This window comes from Aplysia californica, unplaced genomic scaffold (genome assembly GCF_000002075.1).
Source record: "Aplysia californica isolate F4 #8 unplaced genomic scaffold, AplCal3.0 scaffold00573, whole genome shotgun sequence".
Lineage (NCBI taxonomy): Eukaryota > Metazoa > Mollusca > Gastropoda > Aplysiida > Aplysiidae > Aplysia > Aplysia californica.
The window spans coordinates 35,798-58,853 of NW_004797843.1; the positions used below are offsets into that span (position 1 = coordinate 35,798).

The 23,056-nt window shown below is 40.6% G+C and overlaps 1 protein-coding gene across 1 annotated transcript; it reads right to left on the reverse strand.

Annotated features, from left to right (window-relative positions):
* Positions 1 to 22,480, reverse strand: LOC101855590 (X-ray repair cross-complementing protein 5; the record flags this gene model as incomplete). The annotated part of the gene is given in 20 exon segments (XM_013087324.2): positions 1 to 110; positions 887 to 983; positions 1,608 to 1,720; positions 3,599 to 3,671; positions 6,309 to 6,405; positions 6,859 to 7,055; positions 8,337 to 8,412; positions 9,027 to 9,087; positions 9,824 to 9,932; positions 10,276 to 10,413; positions 12,125 to 12,187; positions 13,269 to 13,378; positions 13,540 to 13,675; positions 14,626 to 14,737; positions 16,009 to 16,167; positions 16,850 to 16,975; positions 18,649 to 18,697; positions 19,171 to 19,354; positions 19,900 to 20,013; positions 22,429 to 22,480. Coding segments are annotated over 20 exon segments (2,154 nt in total), but the record flags the coding sequence as incomplete, so codon positions are not given.
* Positions 22,481 to 23,056: the final 576 nt, after the last annotated feature.

Below are 23,056 nucleotides of genomic sequence, written 5' to 3' on the forward strand. Positions count from 1 at the left end.
GGCTGCTGCCGTCTGCTCCTCCTTGGCCTCGCCAGACACGAACCTCTCGCCCTCCTCCACCGTCACTGCGCTTTCCTCGCACTCGGGCTTGGTGATGAGAGCTTGTTTCTCTGATGGACACGACAACAGGTTTATGTAAAGAGAAGGACATCGATACTATAACTGGCATTACCTTATAATAATAAATTATTGTGGTATTCTTTAAAATTCTTTATAAAGGGTCAAGTGAAAACAAGTAAAAAAAAACAACCAAGAAAACATATATAGAGTTAAAATAAAATAAATGAATTTCTAACAAACTGACACAGAGCAGTCAAAACATACTTTAACAGCCACCTGTCTAAGAAAATCACCTGTCTGTATAAATAACCATTTCCACTTCTCCCCTTTCATTTTCATTTGTTAAAACATCATAAAAACACTGTCCAAGACGTCCACCTGTTGAAGACAACCACTATTCTCCAAGACAATGGGTGGCCTTCTTAGTAGATGTTTCAACAGTTCTTTGTGTTGGACCATTCACCATTCCTTTGACACCCACTGCAGACCAAAACTCCTGTTCACATATTGATACAGGACATTCACAGAAGAAATTGAGCCCAGAGACCAATATTCATCTTACTCCCCCTCCCTCTTAAATCATCTAAAAGCAAAAAAAGGGCAAACAAATGGGTTTGTTATTGTAATCAGCCAACCTTAGCTGAAATGAGGGCTTTACTTTAGAATCTTGAGAATGGATGAAACACCTACCGTACATGATAAGTAGAGATGCAGCTACAGCTATTAAAAATAAGGACTTCGGTTAGAAAGAATGAAATATCCAACAGTCTAATATTTCAAACTCAAACATTTTTAGCCTCAAATCATTTAAAAGAATCTTTCTCACCTTTCACAATTTGGTCCCAGAAGTCACGTCTGCCCTTTCCTATCAAGGTGTCCTTGAACTTGGGAAGGAAGGTATTGTAACTGTTGGGTTCAGATTTCTGTGGGAAAAACAAGACAAATTTACCACAATGGGTTTTTTGACAAAAAAGAGCTGCCTTGAAAGACAAAATTCAGCCAAACCATTGATAATTTCTTTATAGAGGTTTCAGATATCTGTAATCTATTCTTTAAAGCTTTCTTCAGCTTCATTTTCTCGTGTCTTTGGATTCAGTTTTACCGTTACAGACCAAAAACGAAAAAAAAGCAATGACACTGATGCTAAATGTGAAGAACTCAATGACAAATATTTTTATAGATCAAACTAAAACATCTTGGTTTAAAATTTGAAACTAATCAATGAACATCCCTGGAAACAGGTGAGCAAGTAACATATCAAAAGCATAAATCCTTCAAGAATGGCACAAAAACTAAATTCAGTAGAGGTGGAGTCAGCCTAAACCGAACACAGTAAATCCGAAAAGAGTGGTAAACCAAAAGAAAATAGAAGTCCAAATTTTTTCCTGTGCTACTTAAGCAATCTCTCTAAACCAAAATCACAGCAAAACCTGAGAAAATCCAGCGGCCCCACAGATTTCAGTTTAAGCTGACTCCAATGTGCCAGGAGTCGTAACGAAAGCACGTTCCAAAAGCTAGCCAACCTTGGCCTGGCACAACCCACTGACCTTGACGCATTCCTGTCGCAGGACCTTGAGGCAGTCCAGGGCCTTGGGGTAGAACTGCTGACCGAAGGAGTCAGTGACCACTTGCTCCACACGGGCCTGCATTTGTTTGCACGCTGCCAAATACAGAGACGGTGGATAGGGGGGGGGGGGGGGGGGGTTGGAGGGAGGGATGGTCTAGTATTTGAGTAAAATTACTTTTAAGTTTAGTGTTAGTAAGAGTTCTGAGGCATGCACAACAAAATTAGATTATATATGTGCCAGAAATTACATGAGTCACTGGAAAGTAACATGCGAAGAAAGATAAGGATGACAGATGTTTGATAGGAAAGAAGGGGCAAACCATACTAAAACACCCAACAAACACCTACGGACGATTACTGCTTGGTTGCTTTTTTGGTAATCATGGGCACATAGACACAATACTGCCGTCTTGGGGAAAAAGGATGAATATCGCGACATACCCATTTTCCAGAGGGCCAAAAAATCAAATTTATTCATTTCATGTTTAAAAAGTTGTTTTTTAATTTTATTTTTAACTTGATTTTTGGCAGGAGGAAGGATGGTGTAATTCTGCACTTGCAGTTAAATTTTTTTGGGGAAATATTAACAACATTTTGTGTGAGAAGACAAAAGTCATTCTTTCATAACAGATTGATGAAGTTTTAATTAATTCTTTTTATGGGAAAAGGACGAATTGCGATATTCGTCTTTCTTTCACCCAACGCTGTCAAATAATAACGTCCTGGATTTTTCGTTTCTGTGATATTTGAAGTTTGTCCGGTTTGTTGTAAGTGTTTTGCGGCTTCCAGACTGTTATTTAATTGCGCTTTGCCGGTGGAGCCAAAAATCTGGGGTTCAAATTCTGGTGAGTGTACACAAGCAGTCGTGCTTGTCGTCTTACTGCGTGCAACACACTTGACATGGCGAGGATCAATGCTGGATATGCCAGGATTTGAGCCTTTTGGTATTTTATCATAAGACCTGTGGTAATGTAACGTAGGCATGTTTTGGCGAAGAAGGATGAATGTCGGTGTGTTCGTCGCTTTTTCGTAAACGGTTTTTCCTTTTCACTTGCTAATATACAGCTGAGGACGAACCTCTCGGTATTCATCCTTTTTTCACAGTAGGACCAGAGATTCGTCTTTCTTTCATAAAATATAAAATAAGTTATAAAGAAAAAATTATGACGATACTTCAAATACCAAAATAACGTATTCGAACATCTTTAAATGTAAAGGCCCCTGGTTCAAAAGATGCAGCTTTTCATGCTCTTTCACAAGATATCTATATCTTTATATGACCCAATTTCCGATATTCGTCCTTTTTTCCTAAGACGGCAGAATAACAGCCATTAAGTCCTTGGAAAAAGCAAGACAGACAGACTGAAACAATAAAGTGAACGAAAAGAAGTATGAAAAGAGTACTGCTTGCTTTTTGAGAAAAGAGAAGAACATAGAAACAATAAAGGTAATGTATTCAGCGCAAGGAAAAAGCAGGACAGGTAGACAGAAAATAAAGGATGAAGACAAGAAGTGGAAATTCCAATGGCACCCTCCAATTATTTGCTGGTAGAAGTTTCCAACCTTTAATCTCGGGCCCCTGTCTCAAACAGAACGAGTCTGAACTCACTCAGGACGCATATTCTGGTCATTCGACAACGTTTGGAAATGGGCACTTAAAAAAACAACCCAGTATAACTTCTTTATTCATACAGATTTTTCAACTAAGTTTCCTTTATCACAACACTCATCCTATAAGATATTCAATTTCGTGTTTCTGACTTGTGTGCGATGGTTGTATGATGGTTCTAAATGTGCTGAATATAGCACTTGGTCAGCTGCTGATCAGACATATATGTGTCCAGTATGTCCTTAGAGAGTTAAAAATAATTGTGCAAGAAGCCAACCATTCAGTCCCCACACACCCCCAGCCTCCCCATGTAACATTCACCACAACAACCTCTCATCCTCTCATCATGACACAACACTCACCTTCATCAAAGAAATCCTGGTCTTTTCTGCTGATCAGAGCACGGAAGTCGGCCGTGGGTGTCACTGTGCCAACCTAAAGAAGAAACAGAACAGGTCACATGAAGCAGGGCTGCCTTCCTAAAAGTTCCCATTTCAGGTAGATTCAGGGTCAATTTCAGGTATTAAGGCCCAAAATTAGGTACAGTGGGTGCGGCATTCAACGAGGTCACATTCAACGAGAAGTCGGCTCTAACGAGACAATCCTTAATCCCCGATTTTTTCCTCTATATCTCTTTGTAAATGTACGTGGGCGCCAACAAGGTTGCAAACAGGACCAAAGTCGCTTTCAATGAGGTGGCGATAACCAAATAAAAGCAATTAGCTGCCCCAGAAGCCAAGAATATTTCTCCTTTCTCTCCATCTCGTGCGAAGCACAAGGCCCATCACCGATTCCAAACACATTGTATTGCTAAATCTAGTGTGCCTCCTAATATGGGCCCCAAAGCCAAGGCGATGGGCGAGGGTTAGCCTACGGTAGGGATGGGAGGGGGTGGGTGGGAACGCGATGCGGGCTGTGTGAAACTGGATGAACTCTGGATGGGTAGGTCTAGATCGAGAACTTCCATTTTAAAAAAATTTCTTTTCTTCCCCTGATCACAAAATCCAACCTTTACTTTATGAAGATCTAGGCCGAGATGTGAGAGGGTAGATCTATGTTTCCACACGAGAAGTGTTACGGGAAAAAAAATATTTAAAAATGCAGAAATGATGGTCAGAACACAGCTGTTTAAGATTTTCGTCATCAGGGGGAACAACTGTCTTAATTACTGTTATTGGTACACCGTACATCCTATAATATAGCCTACATGTAATATAAACTTGTCTCCTTTCTTTACTTTAGCCCTAGTCACGTTCAACAAGAGGTAGGATCCAACGAGGACAACAAGCTAGTCCCGGCAACCTCGTTGAATGCGACACCCACTGTAGTACAAAGACAAAGAATGTAAAAAAAGACGAATACATCATCCCGGTAAACATGTATTTTTACCGTTAAGTGGCGCTTGCTTTTCATGATATTATTAGGTAATTATGTTTTTAAAACTTGAATGTGTGTGTGTGTGTGTTTGGGGGGAGGGGGAGGAGGAGTGTTTGCGTGTGCATAAGTAGGGCTGCCCACTCACCACCATATGTTTTAGTAATCAGCAAATTTAAAAATTAGTTATCTGGGTGAAAAAATCATAATATGGCCATGGATAACCTTTTCCTTTAGAGTGTCAAGAAAGACAGAAGTTTTGTAGATTAAAGGACAGGTAAACAATGGCGTCGGTGGCCTAGTGGTTAGGCTCTCGGACTCGCAACCGTAAGGTCGTGGGTTCGAATCCCATCAGGGGCCCGACGTTGTGTCCTTGGGAAAGGCACTTTGCACAAATTTTCCTCACTTCACCCGGGTGGAAATAGGTACCTGGCTATAGACGGTGAACGATCTTGTCAGTTTGATAGTGTTTGAGCGCGTGAAATCCGCTGCTTGCACTGTATGCTTCTGCGGAAGCCGAGAATGTTTCCGAGTGTTCTCAGACGGTCTGCTGGGGGTAATAATAGTTGTAAAGCGCATAGAGCATGCTCTTGAGCATGGATATGCGCTATATAAACGCAATTATTATATTGTTAACAAATGCGTGATGATAGAAGTCTTTTCAAGCTCATCTTTGCCAAGTTACGGCTCTTACACACCAAACATCCGCGATCATGTGGTAAAGTGCGTGCATTCGTCTGACCCCCGAACGTGTGCCCATTCACACCTATCATCTGTCTATTCATGCGTTATCATGCGCATTTTATACCAATAGGGATGCAAACACTATACTGAAGATTTTACTGTTGTTAAAAGAAAGAAATAAGAGAAAGAATAGGAGGCACTGGATCCACCCAATTTTGGTTGATAGACAATTAAGCTATATGACGAATATATTATCACCATCTGCTACTCCAAATTTTGTCACACAAAAATGAACACCAATTACAGACAAGCAAAAGACATTTAAATGGTAGATAAATAAACAGAATATTCATATTGATAATATTGATATTGATAAACTGGTCTTGATGCATATCTTGCTCGTGCCCATTTCAAGTGTTTGAATAGAACACTGCATTTCTGCTTGCAGCTCCATCTTCTGTACGTTGTAAGACATCTAATGTCTTTATCTTGGGGATCATGCTCTTAAAGAAGAGAATGTTCTCATCTTCCTATTGTGTGTGTGGGGGGGGGGGGGGGGGGGGGGGGCTGTCGCTCACAACACTAGAGCAGACATGAAATTTTATGGCTGCCATAAGACTCACCACATGCACGAACGACAACCATCACTACCGCATGAACATGAACAGTTGGTGGGAGCACAGAAAGGGCCCAGACAGGGGTGTGAAACCGAACGGCTATCATTCATACTGAGATCTTAACACATACACATTGAATAAAGCAAGCACACTCAAATACTAATTTTAAGAGTCCCAGGCAATAACTACCCCTCCCCACCACCACCACCCCACACACACACACTTTTGCCCACCTAACGGTTCGTACACAACAAACATCCGTGTTGGTGTGGTATCGTGTGTGAGACGCAAGAAAGAATTTTATTTCTTATCTGGGCCCCAGGGCGGTTCGTTAACTGGGCAAGACTGGCGGAAACACACACACAACAACAACAACAACAACTGCACAAGTTCATACCTCAGTGACCTCGGCTTTGGTCATGTTCTGCAGGCCGCCCGCCAGGTCTCCGTCATCAAGCTTCGGCTTTTTCGCAGATGGGCCAGCCTCCTCCTCACTAAATACATAGACGAGAGAAGACTGGCATTAGTCTTGCAATTTATTTTTTTAAACTTTTAGCTTTAGTAAGAGTTTTACTGCACTTGCAACACAAAAATACATGATGTAAGCGCCAAAGATTTAATGTGCTGAGAGAGAGTAACATACAAAGAAAAGGACCTCCGAGCAAGTGTTGAGTTCCTGCGAGCTGTCGGCACCGCTGACCGTTTATAAACTTTATGACGTCACAGCGCCAGAAGCGAGAGAGAGAGAGAGATAACTTCCACCTGTGAATGGCAATCATCTGCACAAACAGCCATTACCTCTTTCTTACCTTTTTTTCTTTAACATTATAATGACAATTTGCCGGCTGGTCTAAGAAGGCCCTTTTTCTTGTCGGCAACAGGAGCCTTGGACCATTTCTGACTCTATTGAAAAAAAAAACGAAAAAAAAACAAAACCAGAGACTCACTTGTCTTTGAACATGCTCTCCCCAGTCTGTCCATTCTTATTCTTCTCCACCTCCTCCAGCTTGAACAGCTGCTTCATGCGCTCCAGGCAGGGCTTGGCCGCGTTGACCACGCTGGGTGGGGCGTTGATGTAGTCGGCGATGACCGGGGACAGGTCGGGGAGGGGGTCGTCGGGGTGAAGGACGCGGTGCTGCAGACACTGCAAGGGGAGAGGTAGGGTGGAGGTAGGGGTGAGTCAAGTGGTGGGAGGGGAAGTGAGTAGAGGGGTGGTGGTGAGTAGAGAAGTAGGGTGAAGAAAGAAACAGGGCTGGGAGAAAAAGACAGAGAGAAGGGCCAGGTAAGGAGAGAAATGGGGTGAGTAGAGGTTTGGGGGGAACAGAGGGATGGGGTGGGGGAAAGAAACAGGGCTGGCATAGAGACAGGGAGAGAGGCTGGGAAAGGAGAGAGGTGGGGTGAGAGCAGTGTAGAGAGGTGGGGTTGGGGCGAGGTGAGGTGAGGTGAAGGTGGGGTGAGTAAAGAGGAGGGATGAGGAAAGAGATAGGGCAGGCAGAGGGATGGAGAGATGGAAGGATAGGGAGAGGATAGGGTCACGGGGTAAAGAGAGGCATGGGACAGAGAGAGGGATGAGGATGGGATAGAGACAGGTACAAGAATGGGCGGAGTGGCAGAGAGAAAGATGGGGTGGGGGTGAGGAGAAAAGAGGACAGATGAGTTGGACTGAGAGAGATCACAAGAGTTTACAAGTACACTAATAGTGATTCCCCAAGAAGGACATTATCCCATAATTTTCTGCTTTGCAGTAAATGTTTTACACTGTCCTTGACAAATTCTGACCTTTAGGAGGCTGGCTGCGTTGCTTCAATCCTGCCTTTCAGGGCAAATCTCCATCTACAAAATTTGCGCCCTAACCACATCACTACATGTCACAAACAGACCAAGTCACAGTTGAACCTGCTCTTCACACCACCAGTCCCAGACAATCCATTTCCTATTTCACCCTTGCATTTTCAAATATAATAATAATAATAATAATAATAAATAGCATTTGTATAGTGCATATCCCCGCTCAACAGCAGGCTCTATACGCTTTACACTATATTATTACCCCAGCAGACCATAGAACACTCTGAAACATTCTCAGCTTCCCGGGAAGCATACAGTGCAAGCAGCTGATTAAGTGTTCAAACACTAACAAACTGACAAGATCTTTCGCTGTCTATAGCCGGGTACCCATTCCCACCTGGGTGAAGTGAGGAAAATTCGTGTAAAGTGCCTTTCCCAAGGACACAACGTCGGGCCCCTGACGGGATTCGAACCCACGACCTAACAGTTGCGAGTCCGAGAGCCTAACCACTAAGCCACCGACGCCCCTTTTCCTCCACTATTATAACAACACTGTCTAAGACGTCCATCTGAGACAACCCCTTTTCTCCCCGACAATGTTTCGACAATGATCTTGGACAATGTCAACTGTACTTACCTGGTACACACGCTGGAAGTAGGGGTTAAAGGTCAGCTTCGGCTTCAGCGCCTCGTCCTTGTCACCATCCTCATCCCTGACAAAGGTCAAAAGCCACAGTCAGCCAAGAGGATAAAATCAACCAAGATGTCAAACATGCAACAATACATTTTTTTTAAAGCAAAGAACTACAAGATCTAACACAAGCGGTTTTCACCCTCCCTACATTTTTCAGAAAAAGAAATTGAACAGAATTTGATCTAAAGATAAGGATAAAGTTAAACTAAAAGATTGTCATGACTTGAGGCCAAATGAAGGTATTCTTTAAAATCCCAGTCTCAAAAACAAGGGTTTTGTTTCAGCAACAGTTTGTTGTATGTTTTAGTAACAGTTTTACGGCACCTGCAACACAATAAGGTCATAGAAGTGCCAAAGATTAGGTGTCACAAGAGAATAACAAACACAAAAAAGAAGGGAGGAGAAATAAGGATGAAAGATGTTCGATAGGAAGGAACGAGCAAACCACACTGGAGCACCAACCAACTGCCCACAAAACAAGGGGGAGCGCTACCAAGTAAAGAAACTGTCCACTTCAACTCATCTTTCAAAGGATGGGATTATGGTCCTTATGGCGGTGTCTGTTGGATTTCATTACGATCCCTCTTCCAACCTCAACCAACAGTAAATTGTAGCCCTCCACCAAGAACTTACTCAAGCGCTTGTGTCAGATCCATGTTGGTGATGAGCTCGTCCATACACTTCAGCTGATCGTCTGCCAAACAAACACAAGGGCAGACAACTTAGTTTCAGAGTTAAACAGCATTCCCCCCCCCCCAAAAAAAAATACATTCATAAGATCACAGGCACCGACAACAAAACAGCTGATATCTTTGATGTAACATTCAGGCTCTCCACCATTCAGGGCCGCACACAAAAATCTGATTAAGATTCCAGCGAGGAAAATTTATATGACTCATAAAAACTACATCTGAATACTGAGACACTGTATCCCACTAAGCTCAGGTCGGCACTGGCAGCATGATCCAAGTGGCCTGCCCCTGAAATCATCTACATAGTAGTGTCAATTGGGTGTACAACATTGACAACCTAGTCAACGAGGGGGAAAAAAGTGTTCTTATATCATAATTCTACTTCAGAGTGTGAGTGGGGGTGTGTGTGTGTGTGTAGGTGTGAGAATGTGAATGAATGTGTGTGTACATATGTATGTGATTGTATGTATGTGAATGTGTGTGTGTGCGTGTGCAAATGTGTATGTACATGTGTATGTATATGTACGCATGTGAATGTGTGTGTACATGAGTGAGAGAGTGTATGTGAGAATGTGTGTGTACATGAGTGAAAGAGTGAGTGTGTGTGTGTGTGTGTGTGTGTGTGTGTGTGTGTGTGTGTGTGTGTGTGTGTGTGTGTGTGTGTGTGTGTGTGTTCCTCATTCCTGTCCAGCCACCTCCTGCGAATACCATCACCCTTAACCCCCAACCAGAACTGACCTGTCGGCTGGAACTTCTTGTTGGCCAGACTTTCCTCCGTCAGGGGCAGTGAGCCAAAAGTAAAAGTACGGATGTCCTCGGCAAATGGCAACTCAACCCAAAACAAGCACTGGATTAGAAAAAGGGAGGCATAATAATGATGTGTGTTACCATATCTTTTCTAATTGGATGCATATATATATATTATTATATTATGTGTTATCACATCTTTTTGTGACTTGGAAAGATTGTGAATAATCAATCATACTTTTCCAAATAAAGTACACATATAGACTATCATATTATTTTTTTCCAACAAAGTAGTTATATGGAAATGATGGAATGCTACATTTGCTGACAAGCATATTATCCAATTTTTAGTGCGTAACAAAATACTGCTAGGTAAAAAAGTGAAGGTAAGCGTTCCGGACCAAAATGAAGAAAAGTTTAAGTCCACGGCAAGAACAACTCACCTCATATTTGGCTTTAATGTGTGGGAAAAGACAACCAAGTCTTGGAGCAGAGTTGGCCGCATACACACGTCTGGCGATGGCCACAGAGTTTGTCTCGTACAGCGCGTTGATGAGGGCAGACAGAGCCACAGCCGCTGCCTGGGGGCAGACACAGAAAGCAGGAGGCTTAGAGAAATTGATATAAACCCAAAAAAAAACCAACATTACCCTGAAACACATAATTATCAGCAGCTTGATGACATAGATAGCATGAATAAAAATAGACATAAACTGACCAAAAAATTTGCTCTGAGACACATTACCAGTAGCTAGCTTGATGACGCAATAAGCAAGAGGCAAAAAGAAATTGATATAAACTGACCCTAGACATTGTCCTGAGACACATCAGCAGCTCGATAGCATAAAAAGCATGAAGCTTGAAGACATTGACATAAATTAGACCTGCCACTCTATGAAATCTAAAAAATCGACCCAAAATGTTAAGACTGAGACACATTATCAGCAACTTGATAACATACAAAGAAAGAAGCTTAAAGACATTGACATAAACCAACCCAAAACATTGCTTTGAGACACGTGAATTATTGGCAGCTTCATGACCGAGAGAGCACAAAGATTAGAAAAATTGACATCAATTGAACCCACATTGAGAAACAGTTTCAGCAACTTAGCTCAACTAGTTCTGATTAGCTAGTTGTTAAAACGGTAATTGCTGTTTCGTAGCAATTGTCCCATATAAAGAGTCCTCATCAACATTTCTCTGCATTCTTCATCATCCTGAGTCTATTAACTGATTCAGCTCGCAGATGATTTTGACTCCGGACGCAAATAATTTGTGACCGCTTCGTGACCTCACAGGTGGTCTCACAAAAAGTTAATAAAGAAATATCTAAATTTGATAAAACCTTATGTGTAGCATATAAATGGAGTTGGAATGCAAGTGGTAATGAAAAATGAAGAGAAGTAAGTGAGGTGAAGAAAGGGAGCAATAGATAATAGCCGCTCTGAGCGGCTCTGTGTCAGAACACAGGAAACAGTGAGATGCTGTGAGTCGCGCTGCGGGCTCAATCAGTTAAGTACCCTAAGTACTTTGCACTAAAGGTGTACAGATTCAATTCAGATTTCAATAAATTTATAAAATTGTGCTCAAACTCAGCGAATCAACCATGTGGTTCGATTCTCTGAAAACGAACATGTCTTGCTAAGTTAAAACTGTTTTATAGGTTGTTGTTTTTTCCACATTATTTTTTCATTTATTGACTTAATAATTTTTCAAATTTCTTTTCTTAATGCATAAAAAAATGTGCATATTTTGCATTTACTGACACCTCACTCTTGCAAAAATTGACGTTTTCACCCGAATTTAGTCCCTTGGCAACACTTCAAACCGAGATCTGATTCTAATGAATGACAGCACAGCAAACTAGCAAAATTCATCCAATTATGATCTTCCACCACATCTGGAGTCAGAAAATATTTGCCTCAAATTGATTGGCAGTAAGTTGATCCCACAAGCAAATCCGGAACTAGAATTCATTGAATCAGTTTGCTAGTTTGTTTGAAAAAGAGTTTTTACAGCACTTGCCACACAATTAGCTCATGTAAGTGCTGAAGATTACAGGTGTTACAAGAGAGTAACAAATACAAAAAAAGAAGTAGGAGGAATAAAGACCATTGATGTTTGACAGGAAAGAAGGACCAAACCACACCAGAGCACCAATCAACCACCCACACCGAATTTGTAATTTGATACATTCTCAATAATCAGCCTGAGAATTCATCACTTCAGCCCATCTTTGCTTTGCACTCTATGAAAGTGAAGTTCTGCCCTACCATGCCCGGCACTCACCTCATCATCCTTCTCTGCCGTGATGCTGAGGACTCCATCGCCAAGGATGTGATGCCGTTTGAACTGAGGATAAAACCATAAATAAATAATCTGACCTCATGTTCTCTCTACAATATCTTAGCTAAGCAGTGACAATAAAAGAATAATCTACAAAGATTAAACATGCCTGAAGTTGAAGGTGTTTGAACAAAAAATAAAAATACATACATATTCTGTCATATTTCGGGGACAAAATATCCACAAACAGTAAAAGCATGAACAGTTGAGAGTTGGGGTAAAGAGAAACACATCAACAATAACTGTCATTTAGTACTGGAAAAAAGTAAGACAGACCGACAGAAACAACAGAGGGAAAGTAAAGAAGTAGGACCTACCAGTGGTACCCTCCAACCACCCGCAAAGCATGTACAGTGGTTAAACAAAAATGTTTGTTGATCATAAATGGCAGCAGATACAAGAAACAGAGAGATGTTGTTACTGATGATGATGTTTCTGTTTTTGTTCATGCTGTTGTCATTGCTGAGAGACAGTTTATAGAGAGTCAAAAGAATAATGATCACATTTGGCTTTGGAGGTTTAGTAGCTCAACAGGTATGATGATCTTCTGTCAACCAAAAGGTCAGGAGTTTGATCCCCGCTAGCATCCCCTGTTTTTTTCCTCAATTTTGTACACACCCTGAGCCTTCATTTGTTTGTTTTAGTAAGTGTTATACGGCACTTGCAACACAATAAGGTCATATAAGTGCCGAAGATTTGAGGTGTTACAAGAGAGTAACAATTACAAAAAAGAAGGAGGGGAGATAAAGACGATAGATGTTAGACAGGAAAGAAGAAGCAAACCACACCAGAGCACCCGCCAACCACCCACAGTATTCAGTTGATCAAATTGATCCTTTCGTCTTCTTGGATTAGGACAAAAAGGTCTGGAGGTTCTGCACGGAAGTTTCATGCAACAAAGACCCCTTGGCAGTTTTAAAATCAAAGAGAATACGCCTTTTCAAAAATATTCAAAAATATGGTCCGTGGTGTAAGTGGTGAAGGCTAAAACGTCACTTGAATTCCTAATTGATGAATCTGGAAGCGTCTCAGGGAAATTCTGAACAATTGGCACGCCTGAAGGAACCAAAAAGAGAGGAGTACTCACATGTTCTGATTTTGTGAAGCCGAGTACCTTCAGGCATTTCTCTGCTTTGTACTTCATATTGTCCTTGTCGTCCTCCGACATCGGCACCAGCGTGTTGCCGTAGCGATAACCTACATGTACGCATACACGTACCAAATAGGCACATAATTAGTACAATGTTAGTAAAATGTTGTAAACTGTAACAAAAAAAAACTTTACAAATAAGCATAGTTTTAATAATACATCCAGTTTTAATAATATATAAACAAGTCATTTATCGCAAATGACTGACCTTCCACCATATCCTCCTTCTCGACCTCCGTCTCCTCCTCGTTCTTCATATGGTACGTACGCAGTGTGCCAGGAGCAACACTGCTGTCCTGGGCGTACACTTTCTTCCAGCTCTGTTTTAGTTTAAACTCCTTCACCTTGAAATGATAAGAGAAACTTGTGAGTGAGATAATACCACGGGAAGCAACATCATCACTTGTGAAATCTTTGCATGTGACCCAAAAAAAAAAAAATCCCTGACAACATTTTTTTAATAGCTCAAGAATTAAACATAACTACTACAAACAACACCACGATCACTTAAAGACAAAACCATAACATAAGATAAAATCATTGCTTATGAATAAGTAAAAATCAAGACAAAAGAAATCACTTATGAATAAAACAAAACTATGGACAGGAAAAAAAAAGAAACCATTGTGAAGAAGATAAAGTCATAGCAAAATAAAATAAGCATCTCTTGTGAAAAGGAAAAGACAAAAACAACACCAAAATTCGAAACCTGTTATTTGGTAGTAACCTTGCATAAACTAACCAGACTAAGGATACACCAATATAATATGCTCAACTTCATGTATTTCCAAGCAGGCATTAGATAATACCTATCAATACCTGGATGGTCTCTTCCTCCAACCAAACCTACCAAATCACCCACTAGCAGGTGACATGGCTTGGGTTGGCAAGCACTGGTCTAAAGCAAAGCACTTTTTTTGCATAAACAAATAAGCAGTTGACAGGAAAAACGGACATTGTCACAAAATGGAAATCATTAGGATAATAATTTCAAAAGCATATAGACTCACATCTTCATCTTTGTTTTACCATCGATACATTTTCATTGTTATTCAAATGACCAACAATCGCACAGAAATGAAGTTTTGCGTCAACAAACTTAAGGAATTTGATATCCTCACAAGTTCCAGTTTATGTCAACACCTGTTTTTTTTTTTTCCAGGGACTCCTTAGTACTGTCTTTAAAATGCAAAAGGAGTAATGATTGCAATACTTCATTGCCACCAACTGACAAACTTTTTCAGTAAATGAATAAATGAAGGTATCATTATATTCAAAGTTAGATCCACAATACCTTTGAGTAGCCATTTACAGGGATCTCTACGCCTCCTATATCCAAGTTACATTTCCATGCCATTGGCTTGACCTGTCGGGACTGGAAGTAACTCAGAGCAGGGAGAGCTTCACTGTGTGACCACACGATAAGGAGAAAAAAAAATAAACAGAGCTTATCGTTTGTTTGAGAATAGAGATGCATATCGAAACGTCAACATCAGTCATTTGGTGCGTAGCAGAGAAAAGGACAGACAGAAATACAGATAGAAACAACATTTTTAAAATGTGATAGTAGAAGTTTTACCCCCTCATTGACACTATTTAGATCATTTAAAAAGAGCGTTACTTCAACCATGTCAATCAGGGCCGATCCGGATACCATGTCCCAGGAAAATCCACATACTCAATAAAAATTCCAGCAACACCGAGTCACTTCTCCTGAGTGCAATAACAAAGCGCCACAGCCTTCAGTCAGAAGCAACAAAGGGTAGGTCTGTCCACAAAGAAAAGTCACAGCCATGAGCAATCAGTTGTAGAATTTATTAACCAACAAAAGGTTAATGACCAATCAAGATCAACATTTTGAATTCTCAACCCATAAAAAATACTTCACAAAGTCAGAGCAGATTTGAACTTATCAAAGCTCACATGCTTCTTATGGTGAACCGAGCTAAAAAAAAAACAAAAGGGTAAGCTATGTATGTTGCTGACATCTGAAAAATGAGGAACTTTTTTTTTGCTATTCAGGACGAACAATGATAACTAGAGTTGCCAATTTTTCTTATGAGAGTGGCAAAACAAAACAAGCATATAACCAAAAATCATACAAACAAAAATTTTCAAAAACTGAAAAAAGAAAACCCACCAAGACACCCCAAAAGAGCCCTTTTTTCAGGGGCATATTCCAACAAAATAGTCTGTTTTGTTTTTGTAAAGTGTTTTACGGCGCTCGCAGCTGCATAAGGTCATATGAGCGCGCGGGACACACGTAATATTTTCAGTTGGTAGGAAATTTTGAATTTTGCCCGGGTGGCGGCCGAAGCCTACTCTTATTAATTTTAGACCACCAAGGTATCTTTAACGTGCGCAACTTGCACACGGGCCCTCCGAGATTTTTTGCCCTTGTCCGAGAAGGCTAGGTGTAGATCTTTCCTACCAGAAGATCAGGGGTGTGGCAGAAAGACAGCAGTAAGGAGGAGCCAAGGAGTAACAGTAGAAAGGCTGCAGAAAGAGTCAGGAGCCCAGAGGAGTGGGCAAAGGAGGTGAGGGGGTGGGGGCAGAAAATAGTCTTGTTTGGAAACTCTCAAGTAGAATCATAAATAAACATCTTAAAATAAAACTCAGAAAACAGCCAAACATTACTCCTGACATGAAAGTTCATTTATTCAATACAGTGCCTCACCTAAAGCTGTAACATTCTCCATTGACCTGGTCCAGAATGTGTTTTATCATTGTCTCCCCTGCCCTCTGCTGCGGCGTCTTCTCTTTCTTCACATGACCATCTGCCTTCGCCCCTCCTGCGTCTCCGTCCTCATCATTGTCCTCCTCAATACTCGGACCACTGAAAAAAAAATCACAGTTAGTTGATATAGTTTAATTTCACTTACAGTCGAAATTGTCTGAGATGGCCACCCGCTGTTGCAGAGAAAAGTGGCTGTCTTGTAACAAGTGGACATCTAACACAGTGTCTTTAAAAACTTTTTTTTTTAAACAGAAGAGGGACATAGGAAGTGGCTGTCACAACAGGTCATTGTCTTATACAGATGGTCGTTCGAGCAAGTTCTACTGTATACTGTAGACAGTATAACCTGTACAACACAGTGATATATATCAATATTTAGGAGCTGGGCTACTTCCACCGTTCGTCTCAGGGTCAACCCAGGCTGAGTGGGATATAATAGATATAACATCTAGGAAGACGGATTGAGTGAGACACTCCATTAAACCCCCCCCAAAGGCAAACAGATGCTGACAAACTCAAAGTCAGCTGACAAAAAAAAAAACCCCAAGAAGTTCCCTCAACACAAAAAAGCTGGCCTCAAGTCAGTATAAAAAATACAAAGTATCTTCAAAATTGTGAATGTGATTGCCTGAAGGCAAAGGCAAAGTAGGAAAAACGGTCACATACATTAAAATCAGTTTGCACTGCAGGTTGAAGAATCAACCGTTGACCACTCTTGAAATCTAGCACGCGCGGGGGGGGGGCTCAGAGGAAGAAGAAAATGTAGCTTTGTCTGACTCACATGACGTTGAGTTCTGTACCGGTGTTCTGGATGGCTCCAACAATGGTGTCCAGTTCCTGGTCCCCGAAAGCCCCGCCCATGTCCGAGAACAGGATGACCCGTCGAGTGCCGAAACCTTTCTTACCCCTGAAACGAACAAAAATTACATTTTCAGAGTAATTCTGTCACTGCCACCATTTACCTTCAAAAACATTTTTTTTAGCCTGTCAGTCTGTGAAGCATCTGACCCTTTTCCTTACCTCTATCGTACACGCAACAAAACAGCAATTAATTAAGAAAAAAATCTACCCTTTGAAATATGTCATACGCCTATAGGATGCTGGCTTAACAATAGTAGAAACTCTTTTTCTTTTTCTTCCATTCAAAAACGGGGGTTTGTTGCTGTTGTTGTTAGCGATCCAGTAGCATCTGAGTGTTAACTCTTCTGCATGATGCCATTCGGTAATAGCTGCATGTCTGTTCTAATTGTTGTTTTGAGGAGTAGAGGCAGTTAGATGTGTGGGGTAGCTTGGGAAGAAAACATCCCCTTAAATCAGTTAGTTTTCTACAGAAGAACAGATGATGTTCCACTGTCTCTGAGGGGTAGTCACATAGTGGGCAGGCAGCAGACTGCTTTACTCCAATTCGGTTGAGATGTTGGTTGAGGGGTACATGTTGTGTTCTAAGTTGGAAGATTATGGATTGATCTCCCCTCCTCAACTTATTGATTGGATCTCTGACCAGTGGTTTGTTCATGTGGCCATACATCCTCCTTCCTGTCGTACCTGTGGCCCAGTCATTCATCCACTCTTCCTTGAGGTTTGACTTGATCATTTGGCAGCAGGTGGTGTAATTCGTAGGAATTTCAGGCTGAGGGAGGCTAGCTCATTTCTTTGCCAGAGCATCAGCTCTTTCATTTCCCGGTATCCCAGTGTGGGCCGGAATCCATTGTAGGACTACTCTGACGTGGTGCCTACTTATCAAATTATGTAGACCCCAAATCAAGTGTAATATATCTTTGTTCACATCAGTCCCACTCTCAAGTGTCTCTAGTGTTGAAAGGCTGTCTGTAAAGATAACAATGTCTGTGGTAGCAAGAAAACGGGGTTTAAAACTTCAACTTTAAACTTAGGAGAACATGTGGTGCATCACTAGTGAGAACAAGAAAACATTCTCCACCTTTCAGTTTGCGATAAAAACAAGGTTAATATAGCTAAAGTGACATTACTAAGACAAAAACGATATTAGTGTCAATTATGTCTGCATGCACCAGTTTACAATAGTAAAGTACCATGTCATTGACTACATTGCAAACTTGTATCAAATGTTAACATTGACAAAATTTCAGTAGACTGCAGGGTACCTTCGAAATACACTACAACCAAAATGATACTCCCAAGATAAGACACCTTATGACAAAATCACAGATTTTGTTGTTTTAGTAGAGGTTTCACGGCGCTCGCAACTGCAAAAGGTCGTATGAGCGCCAGAAGATTAGAGGTGTTACAACATTTATAAAAAAAAGAAGGAGGGGAGATAAGGACGATAGATGTTTGATAGGAAAGAAGAAGCAAACCACACCAGAGCACCCGCCAACCACCCACAGATTTCAGATCGAGATAAAGAGAAACAAATTCACATGATAAAAGCAATGTAAATCAGACAGTAAGTGAGACACACAGAAACAAATGATGGATAGTAAAGAAGTATGCCCAACTTGCACAACCCCCTCCAACCACCAACAAGAACGAGATTGTTTTTAAACATCGTTACAAAATTCTAAAGGAGTAAGGAGTACTTCTGAATCTGCAAATACTTACTGCAGTCCATTCTCCAAGTGATCCATTGCTACCACAAGAGCATCAAGGACTGGCAAGTCAAGGGAAACAAACAATATGGTTGACATAGCAAAAATATACAAGTGAGTGATTTGCATTCTACATCTTCTCACATCTCTACTCACTGACATAGTCTAAAGTTCGCTGCAGCAAAAACAAAAAAAAGATAGTGCAGTGGACTTAATTTAAAATAAACTCTTAAAGTTAAAGAAGGAATTTCTGATACAATGAAGCAGTTTCCATAAACCTTGCTTACATCAAAGAGCAAGAGTAAAATTGACTAACAGAAATGAAGGTAAAAAATGACATCTTTTTCATATTTTTAAGTTGCACTATAAAAATTGATAAGACCGCAAAATAGGGTATCCAAAATAAGATCATGGAACTACAGTACATAATAAAATAACATACAAAAGATTTATTTTTGAACTTGAAAAACAACAAATTCAGAAATGTTTAAAACGGTACGACTGTTCCCTTCTTCATCAACAAGGTCAAGGATACAGTCTCCTGAGCTGTCCCCGGGCTGTAGCTCACTCTGCACCATCTGTAGCAGGTCAAAGTCGGCCACGGCCAGCGAGCGCTTCAGCACAATGTTCTGGTACGTGTCCCCATCCGACAGAGGGTTCTCCGTGTCATTTGTGCCCAACAAGATCAGAGCAACTTCATCTTTCGATTCGGAGAACATCTACACATCAGACACACACAAAAATATATTATCAATAACAAAATTTACAGAGGAAATATATTAAGGTCATACAGCAAAAGTCTGAAAAGCTCCTGGAAAATTAATAGAGGAATTAACGGCTGGATGCATGGTGCAGAAAAGAACTGTTTTCAGAGGGGCTGTTAGAGGAGAAAAATACTTGCTACATAGATCTAGAAAAAGTAACAAATCTTAAACTTTTATGATTCCACAAAAAAAAAAAAAAGAACAGGCTGGGATGCTAGGAAAATGTCATATCTATATCTTGGCCTGTTGTCTATCCAAAATGTAATTTTTGTACACTAAGATTTTTGTACATAAAAACAGTTACGACCAGTTTGATTATAAATCTCAAACTTTTCTCTTCCCAACTTTTTCAAACATACCAAAGAGCATTTGCAAAATTAAGCATTCATTACTAAAGAAGTCTTGGGGAGCCCCCCCCCCCCCCCCCCCACCACCACCAAACCAGATACAGCAATCCCATTGAATTTCAGCACACACAGATAAAAACTTCTCCAAATTACCTTTCTTTGCAGGATCATGTTGATTCCTTCAATGGCAGTCTCCAAGGGGGTGGCCACTCCAGCAGGGGCCTGGTTCATAGACGGCCCCACGTCCAGAACAATTGCAATTGCCTCCTGATACAGAAAAGAATCGAAGAAACAAAAAAATTAACTCTCATTTTATTTCATAGAAAGAGGAAAAAGAGGAGAATACATTCCACTTGTAGTGACAGAGCAACAGAGAAGAGATCATGTGAATACAGTCGAACCTGCCCTGACGGCCACCTCTATAAGACAGCCACCTGTACAAACAGCCACTTTCCATTTCCCCCCTTGTGTTTTTTCTATATAATTGAACTGTGTAAAACGGGCACCTGTCCAACGCGGCCGCGGCCACCTTATTTCAACACACAACCCCTATTTACAAACCAATACAATAACAACAACAAAAACAACAATAATACGGCTACTCTCGATTGGGAATGGGGTTTGTTTTCTTCATCTTGATCAGTCCTGCCTAGACGGCCACCTGTCTTATACGGCCACTTTTCTCCTTGACAATGGGTGGCCGTCTTACACAGGTTTGACTGTATATTTTATAATATCCGGCAAGTTTGAAATTTTTATATATACCAAGAATTTAATTTTACACCACACCCTTAATGTGAGAAAACCTTTGCTGATGCTGGGTCCCTTTATTTTCACCAAAAAAAAGTAAAACTTTTAAGTTTTCTTCTAAATAAATATTAGGAAGAGGCTAGCCGTACTTAATGACGGCTAGACTGGCTAGACTCCCAGTCTAGCCGTACTTATTCTTAATATGATGGCTAGACTGACCATTTACAAAAAATAGGCCTACTGAATTGTAAATATACATTTTTAGTGTGCAGTACCTAAAGTATTTGTATTTGAGACAAAACCAGGTTCCTTAATGACAGTGCATGTATTTTAAACCTCCTGTTTTCTAATGTAAACAGGGCCTAAGATAAGTACGGCTAGATTGGCAGTCTAGGCTAGCCGTACTTAAGGACGGCTAGACTGTCAGTCTAGCCGTACTTAATATTGATGGCTGAATTGTAAATGAAAATTTTGTTTGCAATGCCTAAAGTATTTGTATTTCAGACAAAACCAAAAGGTGCCTTACTGACTTGCATGTATTTAAACCTGAATAATTACTAGATCTAGATCTAATGAAACCTGTGTACTTAACAGGCTTGAGTCGATTGGGCCAAACCTAGATCTAAGTACGGCTAGACTGGCAGTCTAGCCGTACTTAAGTACGGCTAGACTCTCAGTCTAGCCGGCTAGCCACTTCGTAAATATTATATCAAGCTTTCAGAAATAAAAATGGAATTAAAAGAAAAAGATTCACGAGGGACAGACTTCTCCATTGCAGACAACAGCCTTCTAGACTAATTCATAAAGTCAACTAAATTTAACCTCAAATAATAATAATTTATTTTTAAAAAGGATTGCACTTTAGCCTGCACACATATATGTCATAGCTGTCTGATAATGCTTAAATACAATTTCCTGTTACACTGACAGACCCTCTTACAGTGCAAATCAATAAAGCTTCCAGGGAAAAACAAGCTCCAATTTCTTAAAATTAATCAAAGGCTATGACAGTGCACTCAAGTACTGTCAAGACCTAACAAAGAAGACTTGAATTTTTCATTGAAAGAAAATTTGAAATGAGCTGTAAATCTAAAATCTAGAATAGTTTTAGTTTTGGCCTTCCTTTAGTTTTACTACCAGTTTAAATGTCATAATAACTGTTTTTGCACCTGAACTGTTCAACTATCATCCTAGTGGACAAATGGAATCCCAGTTTGTTTGTTTTTTGCTTCTAGATCTAGTTATCATAAGATCATCAGCCATGGGTGAAACAAATCATGGTGTATAATAATAGGCCAGGACCATGATCAACAGGGGAGACAACCTCAATAATTCTAGACCTAAGATCTAGATTCTTGATGGTTTCTTTCAAGAAAATGTTCACATAAAAATCTGTGGAATACACAAATGTCAGGGGAGGGGAGATCTGACGGGAGGGGTGAAATAAAGTGGTTCAGATGAGGTGACGTGAATATCTGACTGCTGAAGTCTACTCTAGATCTACTCTACTGTGTAGTCTCTGTTGTAGTGTAGACTTGTACTGTTCTCAACTGCTGAGGCCGAGGCTAAGGGACAAAAATAGAGTGAAAGTTGGGATACTAAAGAAATATTTTGACAGTTACGGACACGCAAAATATCAGCACAAACGCACCCAACTATCTTGACAAAAAAAGGTAGGCTAAGAAAAAGAAGTAAAGTTATTGGGGAGAACGGGAACCCGGTTTCCCCAACCCCGACCTCTGTGTCTGTAGCAGCAAAACTGCACTCGCACCCCTGCAGTCGAAATGGCAAGAAGACCACAGAACCAAGGAGAAAATATGATCTATATAGAATGCCCTTTTCACAGAACCAATGTACCAGTGAGAAATAACCGACAGATATTCTAATAGAGACATTTTTTAAACTAAAGTTTGATAAATCGGCATAATTTACCTTATTTGCCGCCATTTTGTCAACAAACATACACCGGGCAAATCTACGACAAAGAACGACAACTGGAGCCTGGGTTCTAACCGATAAAAACCGAACACATTGATATCCCCAATATCAGCCTATAATATATATTATTATCAAGGAGATTAAAAGTAGTAAAAGATTAGTTCTAAACTCCTTGATTATTATAGCCTATTAGGCTATATTTCGTACTAGAGGTCGCAGCAGTGTGACGACACCAACGTAAATTGTCTGTGGCTGTACATGCCCACTCAGCTCGTATTGTCGCCATTTTTGAGAGGATTAGAAACAGCGCCTAGGTCTTCATAGACTTTGAAGCTCCACTCTGTTTTATTTTTAATTTTTCTTTTGTTTGCTGTTGTTGTCATATATAGATGTAACATTTGCATACACAGTACTGCACCTGCTGACCGATTGTAGAAAACATAAATTGCACTTAAAATTGTTTTTGTTTTTTCCCGGGTGGAGTGGGAAAGGGGCGGAGGGGGACAAAAGTGAGTTTGTTATGAAAAAGGACAATTTCATTCTTAGCCTACAATGACTGCATTTCAAGTCATGTTGTGTACGTGTAGGCCTACATGACTTCCTTCTACTGACACAGATAGCC